Genomic DNA, 20,039 nt, shown 5'->3' on the forward strand with positions numbered 1-20,039 from the left:
AATCCCCAAATTATTACCTTAAATATAATTATTATTCTAATTACGTGTAATAGAAAAAGAGAATAAAACAAAAAAAATTATTATCCTGAGGTGGTGGTAATGGAATTTTATGAGTTATTAATGCCAAGGACATTTAAAAAATCTTAATAAAAATGAAAAAACATTGCTGTTAATCATTAAAGTCAGGTTTGTATTATCAATGACAAGAATTGAGGAAATTTTCTAAACAATTTAGACCCAAAGTGTCTTCAAATGATATATTTCAGGGAATGAGCAAAAAGTTTGGTTGTTTGGGTTTTTGTTTTTGGAGGGGTGAGGGTTAGAGAGAAGAGATTGTTTGTAAATGCCTCTGTGAATTATCTAAACAATTCTTTCAGTTCCTGATATCTCTTTGGTAATGTAGACTTTAGTCTCTAACCCTTTAGCTGTGGTATAAATATCCTACCCTCATGATTGGCAGTCTATGTGAATGTGGTAATGCATTCTGCATACCTTGGAGATGAAATACCTTTTCCATGCTGGAATATAATTTCCTTTTTTACTTTTGTATTCTCCAAATACTTATGCACTATATGCAGTATATGTCAAACTCAGGGAGAAGTATCTCTTGCAAATATGTGGCAAATAGATTTGACGTTATATTTCTTTTCAAGGTTGCCTTATTTGCTACATGTTGACCTAAAACTCAAAGGAAGATGTTGAAATCAGTTCTTGCAAGTGTTGCCATGTCTGAACTCTCAGTTTTGCATCCTCCCTTTCCCCTACTCCCTCCCATTGTAAATTTCACCTTCGCTTTTCTATCACATAGACCAAGACGCACGGGTAATGCAGTACAATGCCCACCTCCTGGCAGCAGTCCTTGCATTTTGCTTAAGAAAGCAGCGTGCAGAGCCGGGCTGCCTCATCGCTCTCTTTTCGTTGCGTTGTCACTCCGTACGTGTCGGGCAATGAAAAGGTGAAATAACCCCAAGGCAGCGGGTGCTCCATGCGCGTTTTTCCTATGTTTCTGAGCCTTCCCCGAGCTCCCCCGGCCTCAGCGAACTAACAGGGAACTAAGACTTTGGCAGCTCCAGTGGCACGCTTGCTTGCCACGCCACATCCTCACACCCCCGTTCCTTCTCCCACTTAGTGCAGCCTTTCCCAATACCCGCAGGATGGACAGAGCAGGGTTAGCCCAGGGCTGATATTCATTCCAGGGCAATGGATCCGAATGGGACCTTCAGGCATAAGGCTGACAAAGAAGCGTCCTGTCCTCCTCCCTATCCTTCCTATCTTTCCCTCGCTCCCCTGCTCAGGGGTGCAGGAAAGAAAGTCTGCTGGCTGCTCTTGGCAGAAAGCCAGGGAAGGAGAATGATGAGCTCCTTGGAGGGATCCCGAGACTGACGCCCAGATCCGAACCTGACTGTGGACTTGGACTCAGGGGTTGGATGGGACCGCTCTTTTCGGTCTTCTGGTAAGGGCTAATGAAAAAGTGCCTCCTTACTTCTGCCTATTTCCTTTGCCCTCTCAAAAAAAAAAAATATCATGGCGGGGGGTGGGGGATGAGGTAAAAATTAAAGTCTCCTCAGTCCTAGCTTCCATCCAGCCCCCCACCGCCCAGCACCTTGCAGAAGTTGTTGGAGCAGCTAGCAGAAAACACACAGTTCTGGAAGCCCCACGCTGCCCAGAACCAGCAGGGCCAAAGTAGAGGGAGCAAGAGGGTGGGGTGCGGTGGGGGGCAGAGGTTAGAGTTTAAGTCAATGCCTTCTCTCATCCTCCCACCTCCCTTCCCCACCATCAGTCAAAGTGTCAGAAGTTCTGCCCTCCCACCCCTCCTCTTTCTCTCCTAAACAGGAGTACGGTCCTTATTATCCACCCCCCTGGCTCCACCCTCCTCCCCTGGTCTAACAGGGACATGGTATTGGCGGGCACTTATAAAAGTCCCTGTCTCAGACGGACACAGAAGGACATCCTGCAGGAGAGACTAGGAGGCAGCAAGTCCTGAGACAGAAGACCATGGCCAAGGAATGGGGCTACGCCAGCCACAATGGTGAGTGAAGGCATATGCTGTCTGGTCTGATGGGACCAGAAAGATCCTCTCATATTTTTCAAGCTCACTCCTTCAGAGGGAAGTCAGGTTTTGACAGAATTTGGGTGTACCTCCCAACATTTTTTTTCCATATTGCTGATTTTTTTTTTTTTTGCAAGTCTTTATACTTGCTGATCAGCAGCCCTTTAGGTCCTAGAGCATAACACTGGGAATCAGTACATCTAGGTTCTAATCCTGATTCTTCCACTTACTGATTGTATGGCCCCCGGGAACGTCCATGTCTAGGAGGCTTAAATGCCTGATCTATAAAATATAGACACTTATGTCATCCAGAGTTGCTGTGGAATTTAAATGAGACAATTTATGGGAATCCTTGAAAACCTTAAGGGCATTATCCAAATGTAAATTTTTTTTGGCATCTATTTTATAGCCGGAGCAGAATTTCTTCCCCTTAGCCTTTAGCAGAAGACAGAAAACAGTGGTTCCCTCCTCCCTTCAAGTTGTTTTGTTGTAAACACAGTTACATAGAAGTTTAATTTTAACTTATGCCTTCCACACTGTCCCTGAGATAGGATAGATGGGATGAGATTTCTTCTCTGCAAATTCTACCAGAAGACCATTTTTACAACATGTAGCCCTCTCATTACTACGTATTGTTAGTTCACTTACTAGCAAGTAGCATCAGAGAGATGCCCAGTGAATAACTTCTTTGACTTTTCCTTCCCTTAGGACCTGATCATTGGCCTGAAATGTACCCCTTTGCTAAGGGTGACAAGCAGTCCCCTATTGAGCTGCATACCGAAGACATCAGGCATGATCCCTCTCTGCTGCCTTGGTCTGCGTCTTATGACCCAGGTTCTGCAAAGACCATTTTGAACAATGGAAAAACCTGCAGAGTTGTGTTTGATGACACCTATGATAGATCAAGTAAGTCTAAGAGTCTGTATTCATTATCAACAGGTAGCTATGCATATTTTCCATGTAAGCATGGGCTGAAACAACTTTGTTACATAGTCAATCTAATGGTGAAAAGAGGCAAGCCACCACTAGATGCAAGGAAACATGTATGCAATGAAGTAAAACTGTGTCATTCTCCAAGTTCAGACATAGTTCAGACACTGAGACATGTCCCTATATCCAAAAGGGGGCAAAGCAAACATGTACACCTGGATCTTCTCCCAGTCCCATTGAACTGCTACCACGATGTCCCTCCCTACAAAGCTCTTCTTTGCCACTTTCTAAATGATCTAGGAAATCTGGGTTAGTAGCATGTGCAAAGAACAATCCAAAAAAGAAGGGCACAAACTAGGAGATTTCTTCCTCTTGGTTCCTGGGAGGATGCCAAGCCCTAAAAGACTCAATGTATTGTGTGATTCCAGGTTTGGTTCCTGCATCAGTCAGTCAGAAAACACTTATTAAGTAGCTACCATGTTCCAGTCACTGTGCTAAGTACGTCACTTCCAACTCTTTTTTTTTTTTTGAAGCTCAATAGGGACTATTGGACTTATTTCAGTATGTAGCCCAATTTCTTTCACTTAGTAGGTACTCAAGAAATATTGTTAATTAAGTTTCTCATGAAATTTTTACTTCAGTAACACCTTTTGTGGAACTGGAAGATCTATCGAAAGTCCCCCATATTTCCCTACAGCTTTAGGCAAATCACTGAATTATAAGATTGGGAGAAAGATTTAGTTCTGCTGTCAGTTAAGATTAGGGAAAATCATTGTATCACCACCACAACTGTTATCTGATGCAACACAATTTCTAAAAAACATTCCAAACATCAGCAATGAATGCCTATCTGTAATAATAGTTTACTTATCATTATTATAATTAATTAACACAAAGATTCTCAGATGTAGTAGAGAGCAAGAGTTTTTGTGTCCCAGGTTATATATAAAGACAATGCTAGAATTTTTCTTAAATATTATTTCATATCAACTCATTTTTTGTTCTTTTAAGTTACACTTCTTCTTCTTCTTCTTCTTCTTCTTCTTCTTCTTCTTCTTTTTATGAAAGTCCACTCATTTGAAAGTATTTCTATGTGGTACTCATGCTGGACCAATATTTCCACTCAGTCAAGGTGTCTGACTCAATACTCTGCTGAGTACATATGTAGAAAAGTCAGAGTAAATCGGATAAGTTAAGGAGTTTGGGCTACTCTGGCCAAGCTTATATAAATGGAATTATTTTATTCAGCCTGGCATAGTAGCTTTCATGGTTGTGAAGTGCTTTCTAATCTAACCTCTGATTGATCATTCCTTATATTAAGCCAATTTATATTGTTAACTTTCATCTTATATTTCTCTTAATTCCATTCACTTAATTTCCTGGTAAAAGATGATCTTCAAATCAAATAAACATAGTGGTGTTATGGTTGGTGTGGCAGGGAGGAAAGGATTTGTAGACAGAGTTCCTGGCTCTGCCATGTACTAGCCATGTGACCCTTGGCAAGTTGCTTGATTTCTCTGGGTCTGTTTGTTATTGTTCAGTCATTTTTCAGTTTTATCTGACTCTTCATGACCCCATTTTGGGGTTTTCTTGGAAAAGATACTAGAGTGGTCTGCCATTTCCTTCTCTAGCTCATTTGGCAAACTGGCAAACAGGGTTACATGACTTACCCGGGGTCACGCAGTTAGTAAGTGTCTGAGTCTGATCTGAACTCAGGTCTTCCTGATTCCAGGTCTGGCACTCTGTGTCACAAAGGACTGCAGTTAGCACGTGTTAAAAGAGGGAAGTAAGAACAGAGGACCTTTAAGACTCCTCCTATTTCTTGATTCTGTAAAACCAATTGTCAAGCTTGGATAGTTAATCAGATCATTCAGATGCAGGCTCAAACTACTGAGTAAGTTTTGGGGTGTGACTTATCTAGGTCAGCTGTCTATAGTGATTGAATTTTCTGGAAACTTCTGGAATCTTGAATTTCTTCTTATCTGCTTAGGCAGAATCCAAATTAGACTTGGATGAGAGTGCTTACATACAAGTCTAAGAGGAAGGATAATTAGAAGCAGGCATCTTGATTAAAGACCCAGTCTTCCTCTCTTTTATTCTGACTATAGTCATTGTACTAGGCCCTGGTTTACATGAATGTCAAATTAATATTTTAAGGAAATCAGAGAGGAAATGTTTATTTTGGGTTCATTATCTCAGGAATCCATTTTTATGAGCAAAAACACAGTGGATATGGTTAAGTGTGGCACTATTCCAGAGCTAACCCTACCCACCTTGCTTTGTGGAATGTTTTTAGGGGAGGCCTTGCTATGTACCAATACCCCTCTCCAAAAACTATTTCCCACAAGTTCCCTGATGCCAAAAATTCTTTCAGTAGCAGACAAAGCCTTTTATGCCACCATTAGAAACAAGGCTAGGGAAACAAATACCCCTGAGAGAAGGAACATGTTAACTTTAACTAACAAGTTCAAATAACTGATATAAAATGCTTTCTTGAGAAAATAGCTTGATGAAAAGTCAGTCAGAGAGAGAGAGATTAGGAGTGCAGAGGGTATTTAAAAGTGCATAGGGTGGAGGGTAAGAGGTCAGAGGGCTGATGCAAAAGAAAAGGGGAAAGGGTACAGGAGGATGAGGCTGGAAGTTGTAAAAGTTTCTCCCACTTCCCAATTTTGCCCCAAACTAGCTAACCCTGACTGAGAAAACAACAAAATAAATTTGTCCTGACAAGCTGTTTGATTAAGTAGTCTTTAGAAGACAGCCTGTCTAAATATGGTTGAAAACATTTGCAAAAGAAGACTTCTCCCTTAAAATGAAAACAATTTTAATGGATGTATTTTAGTCTTTGTCAAGAGTTATTAACCGCAGTTTCAACACGTGATGAAAATTGGCCATAAGTCCCACACTCACTCAGTTCTAAGAGTTTTAATTTTGACTACTTCTCTGACAAGGGTAAGAGAGGAAGAAAATTAAGCTAGCTGGGGACAATGGAGCAGTTTCAAATATAGGCTTAACGTGAAAACTGTTGGAACGTTGCAGAGAATATGATAGGTTCATTTTGTAGGTGAGGAACTGAGATCTAAAAATGTAACATGGCTTGCCTAGTGTCACTCAGAAAGTAGAGCTAGGATTTGAACCCAGACCTTTTGGCTCCAAATCTTGCCCCTCCCTCTTTTTGATCACATCACATTAGTAGAAAGGAAAGAAGCATTGAGGAGTATATTCCTAACACCTAACAGATATTTCTTGGGTCCCTAACTCTATTTTTCTGGAGTGAAATCAAATATTTTATTTATCTTCTACTTTCAGCTCCCATTCTCTCTTTCTTTTTTCCCTTCCAAAGGGAAAAGTCAGTCCCTAGTTTTGTGTAATATAGGTTTTAAAATATGTTTTTAAAACAGCATGCTCCTATAAACCTATTATTTGGATCATGCAATTAGTGGATTCACAGCAGAGACAAAATGGCTTGAGCAAATAGCACCTTTTTACTTGCTCAGTGTATACAAAGTCCCAAACTGTGCTCATTTATTCTTTTTTCACTTCCCCCCTCAAATAGACTAGTACTTTAATTCTGTCCAGTACTTAGTACAAAAGTTCGCCTGTGACACCAGCTAAATGCACTAAAACCCTACTCCCAAGGTTTAGTCTTATTTCCATCACCAACACTGCTGTACTAGCTATTTCAAAGAAATGTTTGTTATGGAGAGATTTGTGATGGACATTTTTAGAAACCTGACTTTGTAGATCCTAATGCTATTAAAGGAGGGTTCTTGTGAAACAGTTATGTTGTAGATGGGAATTCCATTGCTCCTTCATATTAGATTGATGCCAAGAAACAGCAAAGGTTACATTTTGATAGAATCTGTCCTTGTCTTCTGCTATACTAAGTGCTATGGAAAAAATGTTAATGACGGAGCTTTGTCTCCCCACATTGCAACAGAAGATACTTTACACCTCCTTAATATTTGCTCATCACAGCCTCTAAGTTTACATTGATGGGTTTTTCAAGCCTTAGACAGATGTCATATGAAATCCAAATATTTAACAAAGGCTATTAACAGAATGCACACTCATTTGATTCACATCAGAAAGCCATTATTACCAACTCCATGTGACTCTTCTGACTGTGTATTCTTTACTGAGACAGTATTCCCATGACAAACCAATATCTGTTAAAATGGTTGAATCTACTTTCCAGAACTCATAACATCTGAGCGCTGAGTTGTTTTGGTCAATCAATCATCTTACTGATTAGTTAAGATGACTGCTATAACCTGCTTTTCTATTTGTGGTTCAGTTTTTGGTTCCTTGTCTAGAACTGATAAAATCAGTTTTTCAATGATCCACTTCATCACTCCTTAAGAGGCAGTGTGGTGCAGTGGATTGAAAGCTGTCCTCAGAGCTGGGAGGATCTTGGTTCAAGCCCTGCTTCTGACACACATTGCTTATGTGATCCTGAGCAAGGCACCAAACATTTCAGTACGCTGGACTATTCTGTAAGACTGAAATTTGCAGAGAAGATACAGATCTACATTGGTAAAAAGAGGTTCCTCATCCAGAATTCCCTGTATCAATGAAACTTCAGGCCCATTCCTTCGCCTTTTCTTGTCACTCTGTAATAGAGCTGGGCACATGTAAATCTCCAAGCAGGTCTTAGTATGCAGATTACTGGCTTAGTTGGATTCAACAGGCATTTATGAACTTCCAGCTATTCCTCTGGGCACTTAGGATGAAAAGATGAAACATAACACTTCTCTACTCTCAAGGAGAGTACAGTTTAATAGAAGGAGTAAAATCTGAACATGAAAAAGCTATAATGTGAGTTAGCATATGATACACAGATAGGAAAGGTCAGGGTGGCATGAAAGATCTGAAGAGGGAAGGATCATAGATGGAGGGAGAAGCCAGAGAAGGAAGGCTTCAAATGAACACTTGTTCTGCACCTTGATGGAAGTGTCAGAAGTGAGATTTGAACTCGGGTCTTCTGATTTAGCGATCTTTCCATTGTATCAAGTTACCTCTTTACTTGGGATGGCTAGCTGGCACAGTGGATAGAGTGCCCACCCTGGAGTCAGGAAGACCTGAGTTCAAATCTGGTCTCAACTATTTATAAGCTGTGTGACCCTGGGCAAATCACTTAACCCTGTTTGCCTTAGTTTCCCCATCTATAAAATGAACTGGAAAAGGAAAGGGCAAACTATTCTCGAAGGATTTCAACAGGGAAGGAAGTGAGTGGTGTCTGTTTTGGAGCACGGACAAAAAGCACAGAGGTAGGACAGAGCAAGACAGAATCAAGGAATGAAGCTGTTCAGTTTGGCTTGAATATAGATAATATGACAAGCAGTGATGTGGAATAAGGCTGGAAAGGGAGGTAGGTGGGAGCCAGATTGTGAAGGACTGGAATGCCAGGCTCATTATTTTGTATTTTGTCCTGTAGACAATGGCTTGTTACACTTAGAGTTGAAGTGATAGCTTTTTCTTTTAAATTAGTACTCCACAGCAACTTTTGTAGCATTTTTTTCCCCCACAATCATGATGATACACATTAAGTAATGTTTTGAAATTTCTTGGCACAAAAGTGATTGAATTTTTAAAAATAGTTTTAATGGAATCCTTTCCCCAAGCAAAATGACTTTTTGAATGCCTTATCCAGAGGAAAGAGTCAATACTTTAAAATTAAATCATGAGTTAAATTTATCCTTACTCAAAAAAGACAAGGTAAGTTTTTCACTTATCTAGGGGAGTGGGTATGTGGCTGTGTACATAGGAGATGTCACTAGAGGTAATTTTTCTAGCCATGGATTGCCGAGTTAGATTCATTACATTATAGCTGCATCTCTTATGTGTATCTATTTTGCACATACCTACATATGTACAATATTGTCTCACTCAGCTAATAAGCTCCTTGAGGACAGGGACTGTTTCATTTTTGTCTTTTTTCTCAGTATCCAGGACCTGGCATGGAGGTACTTAAGGAATGTTTGTTGATTCATGTTCTCATGTTCAGAACTTTGTAGTTCTGAAAGGCTACTATAGATAGTATTATTTCCAATTATCTTACATAACTCATATTCTCTTCACTTGTAAACAAGCTATGATGTCTTAGGACTCAGAGGAAAAGGCAGAGTCTATGTGAGGTATCAAAATGGTCCCTAGCATTCTATGGCACTGCAGAAGATGCTCATCAATCAAATTCTTGGCAAGATGTAGGGAGAGACTTGGAAGATAAGTTTAGGAAAATAGATCAGTGTCTCTGAGCACTGGGCTACCAGAAAAGGGATTGTTTTTTCCCTATACAAAACTAAGTGCTGCTAGAAGGGAGGACAGAGGGAGGAGGAAAAACAACACATCATGAATACTATGCACTGTTGCAATTTAGCAAAGAAAATAAAGCCAGTTTTCATTAGGAAACACTATGCAGCTAGGCTAGGCTTTGGGGTTTTGTAGTCACAGGAATCTGGAGCCAATTGGGCTCTGTTTATGAATCTGGTCTCCCAAAAATGCAGAAATGTTTGCTTAGGAGGAAACTTGTGAAGCTGAACTGAATTCAGTATTAACCCCAGGTTATCTTTATAGTGCTGAGAGGGGGTCCGCTGTCTGGAGGCTATCGACTGCGCCAGTTTCACCTTCACTGGGGCTCTTCTGACGATCATGGCTCAGAGCATACTGTGGATGGAGTGAAATATGCCGCTGAGGTAAGAACTACCTTTAAGCACCTCACACATGTGTGCATAGAAATGTTAAATATATTCATTTCTTTTCTCCTCTTTGCAGAAAAATGGGTACAAGCCAGGGTCAGTCTTAGACATAGATCTGCTTTTGAGATTTGGTGGATTCTGGGAAGGCTTCATGTGCTCAATTAGAATAGAAGTTTAGAGCTGGGAGAGAACTTAGAGATCAAGTCTTTTTATATGAGGAAAGTGAGGCAGAGGGCATAAATCCCTTACTCCCAAATTGTTGTTGTTTCGTTGTTTCAGTTGTGTCTAACTCTTTGTGACCCCCCCTTTGGGGTTTTCTTGGTAAAGATTCTGGAGTGGTTCACTATTTCCTTCTCCAGCTCATTTTACAGATGAGGAAACTGAGACAAACAGGGTTAAGTGACTTGCCCAGGGTCACACAGTTCGTAAGTATCAGAGACCAGATTTGAACTCAGGAAGTTGAGTCTTTCAGGCCCAGTACTCTATTTGCTTTACCCCCTAGCTGCCAGGAATCTCAAATATCCTATTAGAATTGGAATATAAACTCCTTGAGGGCAGAGATTTAGCACAGTGTCTGGAACATACCACTTAATAAATGTTTATTAGTGATAAAGTTGAGCCTAGAATCCAGATCTCCTGATTCAGCTTTGTGCTTTTGTCACTGCATTGCACTAATATAGATCAAATGCTGAAAGGGACCTTAGACACCTCCTCATTTTATGCATGAGGAGATTGAGGGTCAGGGCCATACAGATAATGTTGGAAGTGAGATTTGAACCCAGGTCCTGTGATTTAGTGATCTTTCCATTGTATCAGGCTACCTCTTTACTTGGGATGGCTATCTGGCACAGTGCCCACCCTGAAGTCAGGAAAACTTGAGTTCAAATATAATCTCAACTATTTACAAGCTGTGTGACCCTGAGCAAGTCACTTAACCCTGTTTGCCTTAGTTTCCTTATCAGTAAAATGGACTGGAAAAGGAAAGGGCAAACCACTCAAGAAGCCAGACAAAGTACTACATCAAGTAAATTTTAATTAAGAACAGATGAAGATATTGACTAAGAGTAGGTTACTATTTAGAGAGTTCTAACCTAAATGAGGCTGCCAAAATGCAGATGGGAAATAGACACATTGAAGGGAAAGGTAGTTTGACAAAAGGGAGAAAAACCCTAAAAGAAGAAAAAGTGACTATAGTGAAACCGCTTTGTTTTTCTATTTCTAAACTAATATTATAAATGTCTCCATAAAATGTATTTTGTGATATCACTTGTATTTATAACTGAAAAAGTAAATAATGTTCCTTTAAAACCAGAGAGAGAGAAAGAGAGAGAGAGAGACAGAGACAGAGGATGGCTGTTATGGAAATAATTTAATATGAATATTATTTTATAGTATACCCAATTTAATTTATTGATTATATGGATAGAGAGAAAATTTTTTATGACTTGAGAAATGAATTATGGTTTCCTACGCTGCTGATGTAAATGCAACCCACATTTCTGTGATTTTTCTCTTGCAGTAGTTCTGTGGATCAGAAAGACAATAGGTATGTAAGGTACGCAGTTAAGAAGTCATGAATGTTGTTAGTGAATAAGAAAACTCCTGGCTACAAGCTCTTCCTAGGGAAGATTAAGCGGAAAAATGCTAGAGATCACAATACCTAGTAAAACTGGCAGAAGTCCCAAAGCCTAGAACAATCTAACTCCAGGTTAAAAGGTTTGGAGTGAATTCTGTTCTATCATAGGGAAAACTAAGTTAGATCAAGCTTTGGTTAAGGCCACTTGAGAAATGTACTGAATTATACAAAGGTGTTTTTTTTCTTCCCCTTTCAATATTTTCTGCAACAAACACATGAATATCACATGAGTATATTGTGCCTCTGTTCACGATTTGAAGGAAGGATAAGCTAATTTATTGACTTCAGATTTGGACATAATGTGCAATTTTATCTTTTCCTGCACATAAAACATTTTTTGTGTGATTATGCTCATAAGTGATTTAAGGCAAAGTAGTTCTACTAAACAGTAAGATATTTTCACATTAAGAAATGATAAATTTTACCACGTAGAATAGCATGTGCCCTTCTTATTCTATATATAATTCAATAGGAAATTTTTGATATATTTTGAATCTAGTATTCAGGTTTAAAATGACAATAAATTTAATCATTTTGCCACTAAGTCCTCTTTCTTTTCTTTTTTTGGTTTGCATTTTTATTTATTTTTAAATATTTATTTTTAAAAAAACATTTTCCCAGTTGCATATAAAAATAATTTTTGACATTCATTTTCAAAACTCTGAGTTCCAAATTCTCTCCCTTCCTCCCTTCTACCCCTGCCCCCCCATCCCTATGGAGAAGGCAAGCAGTTTGATATAGGTTATACATGTGTAATCATGCTAAGTCTTCTTTTCTCAAAACTATAATTACTGAATTCTCTTTAGGCTGAAAATTGCCATATCTGAAAAGAAAAAGATAGTTTTCTCCCTCATTTTTCCACTCCTACTTCATGACTTGATTTCACAGTCTTAGATGTTCTTTTTTTAACAGTTCTTTGTACAACTCCAAGTTTATGAGAGAAAAGAAGAGATTTCAAACTGATCAACCCATCACATGAACTGTGTCTTTGGGTTGTGGTTCCCCCAGGAAATGTCCTTTCTACCTGACATTGTGTAATTGCAAATATAAATAAAAATTGTTAATTTCAAATCTATTTGTTGTGATTTAGTTCTCATTAAAATATTCCACCTCCACCCCCAGTCCATGTACTTTTTCCCCCTTAGATGAGGGAGAAAAGAGAAATACTTAATAGTATTCAAAAATTCATTATTTCAAAGTCAACAGGAACCTCAGGGGCAATCTAGCCAGGTCTCCTCATTTTGTAGATGAGGAGTCTGGAGATGGAAAAAAGTTAAGAAATTTCCTCATGGTCACAAAGAAAAGGAAGAATTTCTTGTCTTAGGGGACCAAATATCCATGGCTCTGAGTACTTGTTTGATGGAGTAGTAGATAATTGGTTGCTGTATATTCAATCTTGATTATTTACCACATATTTTTTTATTTCAGCTTCACCTGGTCCACTGGAATCCCAAATATGGCACTTTTGGAGAAGCTTTGAAACAACCTGATGGAATTGCTGTCGTGGGCATTTTTCTGAAGGTCTGGTAAACAGTAACTATACTTTTTTCTTTACAAGTTTAGTGTCTTATCAGTCAATTGCCTTTGCCCTTTGGAGAGCTACCATAGTGTTTTCTGCTCTAAAGGAGGAAAAAGGAACTCCTAAAGTCTTTCTTCCTGCTTCAATTCAGTATTCATCCCATAAATCAACTTATTTCTTAAATTAAAAAAAAAATTCTTGTTGCTTTAAACACCAAAATCATGAACAGTTCCATCTACAAAGAACAGAAACAGGATAGTATATAAAACTGCAAATCAAGTTAAGTTATGAATTTAAGTCAAGCAAGGTCAGTTCAAGAAGTGTTTTGCTTTGTTTTGTTTTTTCTGCCCACAAAGATTTGCCTGTGCCAAGGCACACCCCAGTCCCTCTTACACTTCTTAGTTGTAAGGCATCAGTTTGTGTGTGTGTGTGTGTGTGTGTGTTGTGTGTAACTATTGTTATTTAGAGACATTTACTCACTGGGCCCCTTTGCTACATCATTAGTTTCCCTGAAAACTGAAAGATCAACACTTTGATCTCTAATCTCTGGCTTGCGATCCACTCAGCCCAGACTAGCCACTATGCACATTAGGCCATGCCAAGATAACCACGTGGAATGCTTATGTTGTTGAGCCAACCCTGGTTTAATGAATACTTAAGTGTTATTCTCACATGAATGTAGTAGTGACAGGATCCAGAGTTAAAACAGAGGTGAAAATTTTGCTTCTTTTTTCTTGTTGAATGACCAAATTTGTTATGTGTGTTATGTGCCATAAATTCAGAAGGTAATTTTTAATGCTAGATACAGAAGGGTGAAACTATTACATTATTATGGAGCTACTTTATTATGATTTTGTAAAGTTTGCAGATGAAAGAGTGAAACACATGTTTATTAGGAAGGAATTGTAGCATAGGAAGCATTAGCTCTGAAACTGGACATGTACCAAGTTGGTTAGGCATATATTTTAAGAAGACATGAATATGTGAACATTCTGTGGTTTCTTTAGTTTTGGAAACTCCTAGTGTGAGAACTCCCTCCCTCAACACCAGAACTTCTCTAGGAGGTAGTAGATAAATCCTTGGGAATTGTCTGAGACACAGAGGCTAAGTGGTTTGCCCAGGTTTGCAGAACTAAAGGTCAGAAGTGCTAGGTGAATCCAGTTGACCCTGATTGCAAGCCAGGGATCTTCCAGTGAATATATAACAATAGGGTTATGGAAGTGGGGTGGGTAGGATGTACCCTAGAAACACTTTTGAGTTTAATCTGCATTAACACTTTCTTTACAAGTATAGACAATCAACAAAACAATAAATCCAGCCCTGATTTGTAACATCTGCTGATTGGGTGTAAATGCTCAGACTACACATTTCAGCATCACCTCTCCCAAAGTTGGGACACCAAGGCTCCAAGCCTTAATCTGCTACATCACAATCTCTCTTGATATAAGAATACTTTGCAATAAATTACAATTCCATTTAATAGAATTTGATGGACAAGTAACTCAGCCTATATAGTACCAGTACTACAAGTCAAATCCTACTTTCATTACATACTAGTTCCATGATCCTAGATAGGTCATTTAACTTGTCTGAGCCTCAGGCATCTCAGCTAAAAAATGGAGATGATCATACCTGTAACATCCATCCCAAAGAGTTAGTGTGAGGATTAAGTGAGACAATATGCTTAAAGTGCTTTGTAAATCTCAAAATATCATATAAATATCAGCTTTTTACTACTAATATCCTAGTAGATAACATTACAGTAAAATTGTATAATTGTACACAATTTTGTATGCATTGACTGAATGTCTCTAGCGAATTGTCAGATAAAGGACAGTTCCTTGATAGCCACCATATTTGCCCAAATATCATTTAGAAGTACCTGAGAAAGATATATATGGTATAGCATGGTCATAGTCATAGTATACCTGGTCATAGTATACCACATCACTGCTAAAGCCCTTTGACATCTGATTCTGTCAAAATTCCCCACCATAGAACGAACTTGGGCAGAAACTCAAAGTATACAGCAAAAAAGCCTATAATTTTGTGACTGCTGCATTTTATAGACTTGGAGTTCAAATTTAGATCAAGAAAACCATATAATCTAAAATCATGGTGAAAGTGGGAGAGTTATATTTTAATTCTAAATGAGAAGTTCTGTCGGATTCAGCTTTTTCAAGGACTCAACCATGACAATTGATTTTTTTTCTTTTTGTATTACAGATAGGACGTGAGAAAGGGGAATTTCAGATATTTCTCGATGCATTGGACAAAATTAAGACTAAGGTAAAAAAAGATGTTCTTTCCTTTGAATATGAAATAGAAGATTTCCAATTTTTAAAATATATTTCCAAAGTCACTTCAAACCTATTCTTTGTCTGAGGAAAATGTCAAGAATACATATCTTCAATCAATCACAGCAAGCCTTTGCTAATGCCTACTATGTGCCATAGTACACTGTACTCCATACATATTAAGGATAAAAAAACAAAATCAAATAATCCCTCTACTCAAGGAGTTTATATTCAATAAACTTGATTAGTGGCATTTTTTATTTTAGGAGATAATTTTAAATTCTATTTTGGAACATTTTCATAAATAATAATTTTATCTTAGAGATTAAATGTGATAACTAAATGGAATAATGTGTAATTTCCATCAGAAATCTTACACTGAATGCATGGTTATATGAAATAATACCAATATAATTAGTGCATAGATTTTCTACTTCCTAAGATTTGGGCCATCAAAATCCTAATTAAATGTTAGCTATATCTTCAGAAAAGTAAATAAACATTTTGACTGGAAATAAGAGAATGTGATTTATTTTGGAAAGTGTTATTTAATGTCCAAGTGCAACTTTGAAAAAAATTTGTATCCATGGAATCATAATTATTTGCTTATAAATATACTCCCCAAATGCCCTCTCCCTTTCAGCTTAAAAAATGGAATTGGAATGAAATTTGTGCTAAGGTACTACTACTTCTAGTACTACTACTGCTACTACTACTACTACTACTACTACTACTACTACTACTACTACTACTACTACTGCTAATACACTACTGCTACTACTATACTACTACTGATAGTACTACTACTGGTGTTTCTGCTGCTACTACTGCTACTGCTACCACCACTACCACTACTACTACTAGCACTACTACTGCTACTGTTACTACTACAACCTATCCTTCGCTTGACTTTTCTACTCCATCCAGCCACTGTCATATTCCTTTCTCACTTTTACTGCTAAACTACTTGAAAAATTTGCCTCTACTGGATGCTTTTGCTTCTTTCCTATTTATTCTTTCCTTAGATCTCTGCAAACTGTATTCTTCCCCTCCGCCCACCATTCTACTCAAACCACTCTCTCAAAGGTGATCACTATTTTTTTAAAAGTTGCCAAATTCATTGGCCTTTTATCTCTCAGAAAAACATATAACAGTTGGTTCTCCTTATTCTTAGCTTCAGAGAAACAATCCTTGGCTTCCAACCTACCTAGGATTGTCCCCTTTCTGGTTTCTTTGCTCGCTTCTTATCTTCCAGGTGTCTTAATGTGAATGTTCTCCTAAAGTTATTATCTGGTAATATTCTCTTCAAACTCTACATTATCTCTATAGTCAATGGACTTTTATGCAAATAACTCCCAAATCTCTATCCAAATGATTTGAACATTTACTCATTATTGTTAGACATTATTGGTCCCATTGAATCTCTTTTAGGGCAAAGATGCTCCTTTCACAAACTTTGACCCATCCTGTCTTTTCCCTGCTTGCCGGGATTATTGGACTTACCATGGCTCCTTCACCACCCCACCTTGTGAGGAGTGCATTGTCTGGCTTCTTCTGAAGGAACCAATCACCGTGAGCTCTGACCAGGTAAACTTCAACTGTCTAGCAAGAATTTTAAGGGCAGATGTTTCATTTCTTGCTTACCATTTCTTGGCTATTTGTGGTTTCACAAAAGCTGGATGACTAACAAGTTAGTATAATGGTCCAGTTAATCATCTATTTGATTCTCATTCGTGTATTTGAATGAATGAATGAGAGACAGAAAGAATGAAAAAAACATTTTATTAGTTGCTTAGCACTTGCTAAGCTCTGGGGATACCAATAGAAAATGTTACATTCAGATAATGAGAGAGAGAGAGAGAGAGAGAGAGAGAGAGAGAGAGAGAGAGTTGTTTGAAATGTCCACATAGTTTCCTAATTCCTTATTTCATTAAATGTAGCAAAACTAGGTTCCCGGTCATGTTAACATTGAATGTGTGGATTCTTGCAGATGGCTAAGCTGCGAAGTCTTTTCTTCAGTGCTGAGAATGAGCCTCCTGTGCCCATGGTGGGTAACTGGCGCCCTCCTCAGCCTCAGAAGGGCAGAATTGTGAGAGCCTCCTTCAAGTAGGACCATCTTTGAAATGGATAGAAAGCGAGGGAATCAATCCCACAACCAATGCTTAGTTAAGTGCGCACCTTCTATTACTGCTCTACACTCAAAGCAGATTTTCTTTTTGTAAGTGTAAAACTGAGCAAAGAAATGTCACATATCTCTGATTGTCACTACCTAGAGAACGAGAAGTTAAAGCTTGCAGTCTCTAACCTTAAAATGAAAAAAAGAAAAAGAAAGTAAAGTTCATGTTTGACTCTTGGTAACAATTGTCTTTAACAATAAGGAAACACCTAAAAATATTTTTAAGAAGAGGAGAAGGGAAAAAGAGAGAAGTTGTAATTGATGGCTGGTCAAATATTTTCTTGCCTGCCCTTAACTTTGTTTTTGGTTTTACTGTTTCCATACTATGAGTTTCCAGGCTACACAGAAGTAATGAGTAATCTACCATATAAGAACAGCAGCATGTGGAGAGCATATCATCACAAAATGCCAGAGTTAAATTAAATTGGTACCATTTGTAACAATGTTTTGAAGTTTTAAATGAAATAAAAGAGAAACACATAAATCTGAAGGAGAAAACAATTAGCAGCAGCTATAATTGGCATTAGCTTAATTATCAATTATCCAAAGAAATGGAAATACCTGGTTTAATCTCAGAATTATTTACATTGGTGTTTCTTCTTCATAATGGTGAATGATTTTTCTATATAGACTTTCTAGCCCAGCATGAGGGCCATGGAGCTTTCCTCCTTCTCCTGTATCTTTGCATGCACAGATATACACAGCTGACTATACTAGACTTCTGGATTCTGTTGGACTCACTGATCTCCTGACTGCAACATACAGGATTGTATGATTGTGCCTGAAAGAATAACAGTGTAACTGAGTGCCAACCTAAATAAAGACTCATATTAAAAATGATGGTTTCAATTGCCTATTCAATTTAATGGACTGTCAAAAAATGATAATGGGAATAAGGTAAAAACTAGACTAGAAAATTCATTTAAATCTCTTTTGTAATTAAGTTACACAGATTGCTCCCTATCTTGTAAGTTTGCTTGTTTCCTTTAATTCAGTTCACTCCAGTTTAATACTTATTAAGTCCCTACTGTGTAGATACTGTACTAGGTGCTAGGAATGTGAAAGTGAAAACAACAACAAAGATATGCTTCCTCCAAGGAGTTTACAGTCTAACCTGTAATCAAGCAGTCAGTCACATGCATTTATTGAGTATCCACACTGTGCAGTTACTGGGGAGGAGGAACAAAGATAAAAATGAACCAACCTGTTTTTAAGGAGGACATGTACTTGTAAGAGATTGTCTTCTCCATCAAGGTGATAAATGCTGAAAGTCATTATACTTAATAAAAGTTTAATAAATACTGCTACAAAAGAATATTTACCAACATTGGTAAACACAAGTTCATTATTCCAAAGCATATATTTTTCAGGGTAGTTTTAAAACTTATCGAAAAAGGCAATGATGAAATACCAAGCAAATAAGCAACACCTCTTGAGTAGGTTGTATTGGAGAAGGGTAACCCATGGCTTTACCACTGTCCCCCTGGGCATAGATTTACAAAGCTCTAGAGCTGGTGTAGCATTTTGATACTATGCTATCAGACCATAGATTTTGAGTAGAAGGGACCTTAAATGTGGTCTACTCCAGCTCCCTCATCACTTCCCTGTTTTTTTGGCAGGCACCACTCTTCCAGTCAACCAGATCTACAGATCAGGAGTCATTCTCAATTCAACTCTCCACTGACTCCCTTCTCTCAATTTACAGGGCCACTACCCTAGGGGGTTGCTAGGTGGCACCATGGATAGAGCATTCTGCATGGAGTAGGGAAAAACCTGAGTTCAAATATGGCCTCAGACACTTATTAGCTGTGTGACCCTGGGCAAGTCACTTAATTGGTTTGCTTCAGTTCCTCATCTATAAAAATGAGCTGGAGAAGGAAATGACAATGGAATGGAAATCATTCCAGCATCTTTGCCAAGAAAACCCCAAATGGGGTCACAAAGAGTTGGATGTGACTGAAAATGCCTGAACAAGAGCACCCTAATTCAGACCTTCCATTTTTTTTACTTCAACTATTTTAGTGGTCTTCTCATTGCCCCCCATACTTTTAGTCTCTAAAACATCCTGTAGGTCTTTGCCAAGTGGATATTCCTTATGCAGAGGTCTAATCCTACCACAAGAAGTTCCAATAGTCTATAGGGTAAATATACACTCTGACAGTCATTTAAAGTTCTTTCCCATCTGGTTCTAGCTTAAATTTAGCCATTACAGTTGCTCTCACATACTCTATGTTCCAGTTATACCAACCCATGTGCTGTTACTCCTATATAACATGTTGTGTCACTATGTCTGTCTTTTCACAGACTATTTCCATGCATGAAACCCACTCCATTCCCATCTCAGCTATGACCATTGCTACTGCCCTTTACAGTCATGCTCTTATGCTGTCCCCTCCAGAAGGCTTCTCCTAAGCCCTCCAATAGTGTTCTTTTCAGCTACCCCCAAATGCCTTTAGTTTACTTTTTATATATCTTGAACTTATTTATCTGTAGTCATGTTGTTTTTTCCAATAAAAGGTAAACTTCTTGAGGGCAGAGTCTGTCTTTTTTTTGTACTCCTGAGGGTCTAGCACAATGGCCTGCACATAATAGCCACTTAATCAATGCTACTTTAAAAAATACTCCTTGAATGAGTGAATAAAGCAAAAGCAGGTGGGACATTTGACCATCTTTCAGAGTATGACAATAATCTGCTTGGTCTAGTAAAAGATCATGTTCTTTAGATCTTCTTACACT

General features: G+C 38.3%; 1 protein-coding gene across 1 annotated transcript; it reads left to right on the forward strand.

Moving 5' to 3' along the window:
* The first annotated feature begins 811 nt into the window (after nucleotides 1-811).
* CA3 (carbonic anhydrase 3) lies at nucleotides 812-18,140 on the forward strand. The gene is made up of 8 exons (XM_072605008.1): nucleotides 812-1,453; nucleotides 1,834-2,029; nucleotides 2,759-2,956; nucleotides 9,554-9,672; nucleotides 12,740-12,832; nucleotides 15,057-15,119; nucleotides 16,559-16,714; nucleotides 17,118-18,140. The coding sequence occupies exons 2-8, from the start codon at nucleotides 1,996-1,998 to the stop codon at nucleotides 17,235-17,237; spliced, it is 783 nt and encodes a 260-aa protein (XP_072461109.1). The 5' UTR covers nucleotides 812-1,453; nucleotides 1,834-1,995; the 3' UTR covers nucleotides 17,238-18,140.
* The last annotated feature ends 1,899 nt before the right edge of the window (nucleotides 18,141-20,039 follow it).

Source organism: Notamacropus eugenii, chromosome 4 (genome assembly GCF_028372415.1).
Source record: "Notamacropus eugenii isolate mMacEug1 chromosome 4, mMacEug1.pri_v2, whole genome shotgun sequence".
NCBI lineage: Eukaryota > Metazoa > Chordata > Mammalia > Diprotodontia > Macropodidae > Notamacropus > Notamacropus eugenii.